The following is a 6969-nucleotide window of genomic DNA, read 5'->3' on the forward strand; positions in this document are numbered from 1 at the left end:
TAAATATGGATTAGCTGGTAAAGATTGCTAACTGTGTGGATCACCACCAGCTCTCTGAAGTCCAGTCTTAGACCACACAGTACAAGTTTAGAGAGCATTTAAAGATGCCTAATGTGACTAAACTCAGAAATGCAGGTGAATATATATATTTTATTCTTTGATAAAAGTGGATGTCTTTAGGCTGAGATATGGCCACCACCCCCCCGCCCCCCTCTATCTCCCCGAGCTGACACCCATGAATGAGAGTAATTACATCATTAGGCATACAAATGGGCTAATTTAGCTATTCTCCTTCTTGTCTAAAGAGTAAGACCATGACCCAATTTTAAATAACCAATCACAGCTCAGAGAAAACCTCCTGAGCCAATGGGCCGTGTGGCGCCACCCACCTGCATGAATACTAATAAGAAGCAGAATGATAACTCAAGGGGGGAAACTTGCAAAAGCCGCAGCTTGTTGAGTTTGTTCTGGAGATTACTTTGCCTCTTAAACCTTCACCATGGTCGACGCCTTCTGTGCCACTTGGAAACTGGTCGACAGTGAGAACTTTGATGAGTACATGAAAGCCCTCGGTGAGTAACAGGCTTTTTCTGTCTGTTTTACATATAATATTTGAGTTTCATGCAGAAAAATCCCCTTTTTATGACTTTTTTATGCAGCTTCAGATTAAATGTTGTTGAAAAAAGTGCTTTAAAACCTATTTCCTCCCCTCAGGTGTTGGCTTTGCCACCCGTCAGGTTGGAAATGTCACCAAGCCGACTGTGATCATCAGCCAGGAGGGAGACAAGGTGGTGGTCCGCACCCAGAGCACCTTCAAAAACACAGAGATCTCCTTCAAGCTGGGAGAGGAGTTCGACGAGACCACCGCCGACGACAGGAACTGCAAGGTAAGATGACAGAATCATAAAAAGACCAAAAAACATAGAAAGAAGAAGACCAAAAACTCTTCATAGATCCAAATTCAAATACTTTTTATGCAGAAAAACCCAAAAAAGCAATATTTAATGTTTTGTATGAAGTATCCAGAGTCTTAGCTGGACTTGTATTCTTTAAATCTTAACTTTTTAAAGGTCACAAATCTTATTTAACCCAAGATTTCAATCCTGCAACTGTTTTTTCCCAATAAAAGTGTATTTGTTAGTGGGTAGTTCCTTTGTTTCTCATTGTGGGTCATTAATAGGATTTGTATTTATTTCATTCTTGCTTCTGTTCTCGCACATTGTGTACAGAATATCATTTACATAGTATTTTCTCCACATGCATTCAGGGGGTCAAACAGGGTATTCCTTTGTTTGTATTTGTGGGTCAATGACAGGAATTGACATGTTGTCCGGAAATAGACCAACAGTTGGCAGCTTCTTAATATGCTAATCTCACAACACTCCTCTCTTTTGTCCTTCAGTCCACCGTGACCATGGACGGAGACAAGCTGGTCCACGTCCAGAAGTGGGACGGCAAAGAGACCAAGTTCGTCAGAGAAATCAAGGACGGAAAGCTGGTCATGGTGAGAGAGAAACACCCGGATCGACACCAGTTAATGTTTGATTTATATAGAGTGAATATACTTAGCAACACAAAGAGACATTTAAACCACAACAGATTTATTGTGTGGCCACGTGGATTTAATCCCACCATCTTGGAAATGTGTTGTGCGTTATTGATCTTTAGCACCAAGAGAAAAGGTATTGTTTTAAATTGAGTTTATATTATTTTTAAAGCATTCATTATGTGTTAAGGGCTTAGGAGTCCATTTTGTACACTAAAACAGTTGCATTTGCTTTTCAGCTTTTCTGATTTTGTAAAAATAAAATCTTAACGTAATAATGAATACAGAATATTTTATATTAATGGGAAATAAATGACGCTGTTTTCAGGTTATGATGGCAATGCATGGGGTGTTTGACTTTACATAGGGATCATTTGTGCATGACAAACTCTTTTTGGGCTTGTAACAAAAATAAAAGGCATTAAAATATCAAATGTAGCATCAAAATATGTTAAAAAAAAGTCAAAAAAGACACAGTCTTTTGTCTTTCTGAAGCTCCAGAAATACAGCAAATTAAAAAAAATGGTTCCGTTTTTGTTGACCAAGCATGCAATTCTTTCAAATTAGCATCCATACATCAAACAAAGTCCCAACCTGTTGCTTTCCAGAAGCATCCTCACCCCTGATACTTCACTTAAGCTGTTGAAAAACAACATTTTCTGCAATAAAACAATGTATTTGTTATTTTTTGAATGACCTCTCATGGTATCTGTCCTCTCTCTCTGCAGAATCTGACCTTCGAAGACATCCACGCGAGCCGCAGCTACGAGAAGGCATAAGTGCTCCGACTGCCAGCATCCCGACCGGCCACGAAGTGTTGATTTTATAATTATTGTTGACTGTTTGCTTCTCTTTGCACTCCATCCTCCCCCACATGTCCGAGGCCTGCAGGCTGCACATGTTTTGTAAGAATTTTTGTTTTTATATATGAAAACATTTCTGTGGTGACGGATGGATCGTCTTTGAAAACCTGTGTGAGAAAAACATGAAATAAAAAAACACAGAGATTACATCTTTGACTCCTGTCTTATGTGTTGTAATGGTTCAATCATTCACTAATGAACCTCGGATCAAATAAATTGTGTTAAACCGACATTGAACCCCCCCGAAAAGCTCAACCTTTGACCTTTTGAGGCCATTAACTGTCAATCTACAAAATAAATCAACATTATTTCACGACGTATCTTCAAAACCGGTGACTTCATGTGACTTTTATTTCGGAAAAAAGTTGGAAGAATTGCATTAATTTGCTAAATAACCCCCTCATAGAAAACAGTTGCTCTATTATTGGATTTTAACGCCTTAAATGACTCTTAAACCTTTGCTTGAGAGGTATAATATGACAGTATTTATTCAACTAATGCATGGACTAATTAAATGATTATGTCACCCAAACATATCTGATCACTCACCTCTCGTGGTATAAAGGATGTGGTTTCACCTGCAGTGCTCAATGTCATTATTTGTTTAATTTAAACTACTAAAAATGAGTTTATAATAGATTATTTTTGATAGCAAGGTGTTTTGAATACCGTAATTTTCGGACTATAAACCGCGCCTTTTCCCCTATTTTTCGACGCTGCGGCTTATATAACGGTGCGGCTAATCTATGGATTTTTACAGCTAACGGCCAACACCTTTAACTCTATGGGCTCTATGGCCGGTCCGCGGACCCCCACCTTTAAGCGGCGGGTTCCAGCAGGAAAAGCTGGAGGCCGGAAAAGAGTGAGACAGGTAGCGCGCAAAAGTAAAAGTGGAACCGAGAGTGGTATGCCGCTGCTGCGGTTTATATTCAGGTGCGCCTTATAGTCCGAAAATTACGGTACTTAGATTAAAAAGGGGCAATGATTTTGAAAGAAATGCCTCTTTAAAGGTATCTTTTTTAAAGGTGGGCACTAACATCCCTCTTGACTGTACAGGGGTGGACACAGAGACAGATATCTAATTATCTATAAGACGCAATTAACTGCATGGCTAGACACCCCCTAAAGGTCATTTTGGGTGAAGTGACCCTTTAAATCCCAAAGTTGAGGGGTCACATGATAATTAGATGGACAGGAAACAAAATAAAATGTATGTTGCAGAAAAGTATTGAAATATGTCATAGATTCTAAAATGCTGGATAGTTTTGATCTCTTTGGTCTTTAAGGGGTATTTAATATTAAACCATACAACAAGAAACAATATTATTTTTGGATTAAGAGTGCTCATAAGTCATGTCCAACACATTCATCTGGAGATGAGGGGCGACGTGTGCCCCCTGCCTCGAGGTCAAAAGCCAAAAATGTTGGGCGTGTGTTAAAAGAGTACAATATGGATGTATTATTAGGTAATATTCAGATCAAGTAAAAGTACAAATATTACACTGTACACACTCCATTCAGTAAAAACACTGCCATGGAAATGCAATTAAGCAAAAATAAAATATGCAAATGAACCAAAAGCATAAAAAAAAAAGAGAAATTATTTTCACTATTAGCCTTTAGATAATAGTTTCATATTATTGTATCTATGTACTGTAGGCATGTACGATTAGATTAGATAAGATGTACTTCATTCATCCCACATTGGGAAATTGTTTTATTACAGCAGCAGGTAAATGCACATGAGTAAAACATAAAATAAGAAATCAACATTAAATGTATAAAGTAAAAATATATATCTATAGATTAGTTAAGTATAATATAGAGCATGTTTGCACTGTTGGAGCCAAATGTAACTATTTTATATTTGTTTTGGAAGTTAAATGTATATTAATGCACCCTGTTTTATACACTTATAATATATTTGGTGTGTACTTTGTAATATATCTGTCAATGAAGTTGTGTAAAACGTACAACATGTGGTACAGATGCAATAAAAGTATTCAGGATATGATCAATTAAACTACCTCAATGTTCACTACAGGAAGCCTGCAGTACTTGAATAAAATCACTTCGTTACTTCCCTTTATTGATAAGCAGCAGATCTCAGTTCCTCCTCCTGAGCTTCAAAACACGAGTCACATGACCTGTGTGCACTTCCTGTTTATTTCTGAGGAGAACGACCTGCATACTTACATACTTTAGTTTGAATTTACTTTATGTTTTGCATCAAACTGAGGGTTTTTAACATTCAAACAGTGTGTATTTTTAAGAGGATAAACATGGGACTACTTTCTTGTGTTGTTCCGCTGCTGCTGCTGCTGTGTGGAGCGGCTCCTCTGGAAGCGGCGCCCGCTAAAAGCAACTACCTGCAGGGCACAGGTGAGAGGAAACCCCGCTAATGAACTCTGGAGGTGGAGGTCTAGAAGTTTATTTGTGTGTCTTTTTGTTGGATGTATAAGACTGTACAATGTTCAGAGTAAATGGACATGCATTGTTTCTCTGCCAGAGGATGAACAATATGAGGATTCAGTTGTAAAAGTAGTTTTTTTAATTAAAATTAGTGCTTTTTGTTTGATGGCATGCACGCCGAATTAACCCTAAGATATTGTTCATTTATATTACTTATTCATTTGTTCTATGGGAGGTGCAAATTCAATGTAAATGATCATTAACCAACTAATTAACTGTTTTTTAGATGGAGTTTGGCCATAAACTCTCCTGACATGTAATTTAATGGTTTTAATTTGTCTTTTTTTACTTTTTATTAATTTCAAAACAGGCTTTTGGAGATTGTTTTATAACTTAACATGAATCAAATAAATAATACAATTAATTTGTCATCTTAAAGGTAATTTTGGGGAAACCAGCTCGAGTGTGCTAGAATTTGACAACCGGAACAAATGTGCCACTTCCTTACAGAGCCCCTCCTCCAACACACACGAACGCGCACATGACCAATGAGGGCACGAGATAAGTTTGTGCACAGATGGAAGGCTGACAGGCAGGTAGGCCATCCAGTTACTTTAGCCGGGCCGGCTAAAATGATTGGTCGTGCGTTTTACAGTACTACGGCTTCTACAGATGAATTGTTTGTATGGATTTTTTGTCAAAGCACTTTTCATTGCTATCGGGATGTTAAGAGCATTCCATGGAATATAACAACAAGTGTATCTCGAGCCGGTTTCTCAAACTTACCCCACCTTTAAATATTTCAAAAATAGGACTTATGCCATTATTTAGTGCTCAACAAGCAAGTAAAAAAGATATGAATTAATCAGCCCAACTAAAACTTAAAGGGAACTAAATGCAAAAAATACACGACATTATTTTAACACATGTTAACCCTCATTTGCATGTCTTTTAGTACAAAATAAACTGTGCACATGTCCTAATAAATATATATATTTCAGCGTCTCTTTCACCCTTTCTTCTGAATGGAACTTAATGCAAAAATGCATGCATTATTTGAATTTATTTATGTTTGTTTTTCATGTATTGTCTCTTGATGTTTGACTATGTTGATGTTACACATGGAGCTGCTGTGATGCAAGTCAAATGTCAGACTTGATCAGACCATTAAAGTAATATTGTATCTTAATTCTTATCCCCTCTGTCTCTTTGCTCCCTTCTTCTTATCCACCTTCCCTCCATCTCTCTTCAGGAAGGTTCTGGCACATCACTGACCTCCACCTGGACCCCACCTACCACCTGACCCCGGACCCCACCAAGGTGTGCTTCTCCTCTAAAGGAGTCCCGGCCACCAACCCCGGCATGTTCGGAGACTTCCTGTGTGACTCGCCCTACCGCCTCATCCAGTCGGCCTTCGATCACATGGCAACGCTCACAAAGCCGGACGACTTCATCATATGGACCGGGTCAGTGTGAGGATTCAGGTTCAAGATTCAAAGGTTTTATGTCATATGCACAAAGCTACAGGGTAGAAATGGCAATGAAACTCTTCTGACCTGAGCTCCTCCAACAATGCAACATATATAATAATTAGGGATGTCCCGATCACCTTTTTTTTCTCCCGATCCGATTCCGATCATTTGATTTTGACAATTTGCCGATACCGATTTTTCCCGATCCGATCTTTATGCAATGCATTAAGAGGAAAAAAAGCATTCAAGTTGTCCCTTAAGGTTATTTTTTTATTTAAATTGGATATTCTATCCAACATGGATATAGCTTCTTTCTTTCACAGCAGCATTGGATCAGTTCAGTTGTGCAGCATTGGATCAAAACAAAATAAAGCTTATCAGTACTCGTTAGCTTACTGCTACAATTAGACACTGCGCCCTGCCCACTCTGTTGCCAGATTTGAGAGAAATAAGCAACCAGGTCTATGAAAACAAGCCCCAAAGAAGCAACACATACATGATGTTCTGTAATTTGAAACGAAAACTAAGGCCTCAGGATGACTTTAAGACTTGAACATGGTCATTTTTGTTTTGTAACATTGAATACAAAAAATAAATTAAAAAAAAGTCCAGATTTTCCGATCTTTTGAAAATCACGTGATCGGCTCCGATCCCCGATCACGTGATCGGATCGGGA

At 38.3% G+C, this 6969-nt stretch overlaps 2 protein-coding genes across 2 annotated transcripts; both read left to right on the plus strand.

Moving 5' to 3' along the window:
* The first annotated feature begins 424 nt into the window (after positions 1 to 424).
* LOC104945778 (fatty acid-binding protein, brain) lies at positions 425 to 2558 on the plus strand. The gene is made up of 4 exons (XM_010771495.1): positions 425 to 572; positions 715 to 887; positions 1403 to 1504; positions 2275 to 2558. The coding sequence occupies exons 1-4, from the start codon at positions 500 to 502 to the stop codon at positions 2323 to 2325; spliced, it is 399 nt and encodes a 132-aa protein (XP_010769797.1). The 5' UTR covers positions 425 to 499; the 3' UTR covers positions 2326 to 2558.
* Positions 2559 to 4547: 1989 nt separating this feature from the next.
* LOC104945779 (acid sphingomyelinase-like phosphodiesterase 3a) lies at positions 4548 to 6297 on the plus strand. Its single transcript, XM_010771496.1, has 2 exons — positions 4548 to 4791; positions 6074 to 6297. The coding sequence occupies exons 1-2, from the start codon at positions 4629 to 4631 to the stop codon at positions 6295 to 6297; spliced, it is 387 nt and encodes a 128-aa protein (XP_010769798.1). The 5' UTR covers positions 4548 to 4628.
* Positions 6298 to 6969: the final 672 nt, after the last annotated feature.

This window comes from Notothenia coriiceps, unplaced genomic scaffold, assembly GCF_000735185.1.
Source record: "Notothenia coriiceps isolate Sejong01 unplaced genomic scaffold, NC01 NC01_scaffold00010016, whole genome shotgun sequence".
Taxonomy (NCBI): Eukaryota; Metazoa; Chordata; class Actinopteri; order Perciformes; family Nototheniidae; genus Notothenia; species Notothenia coriiceps.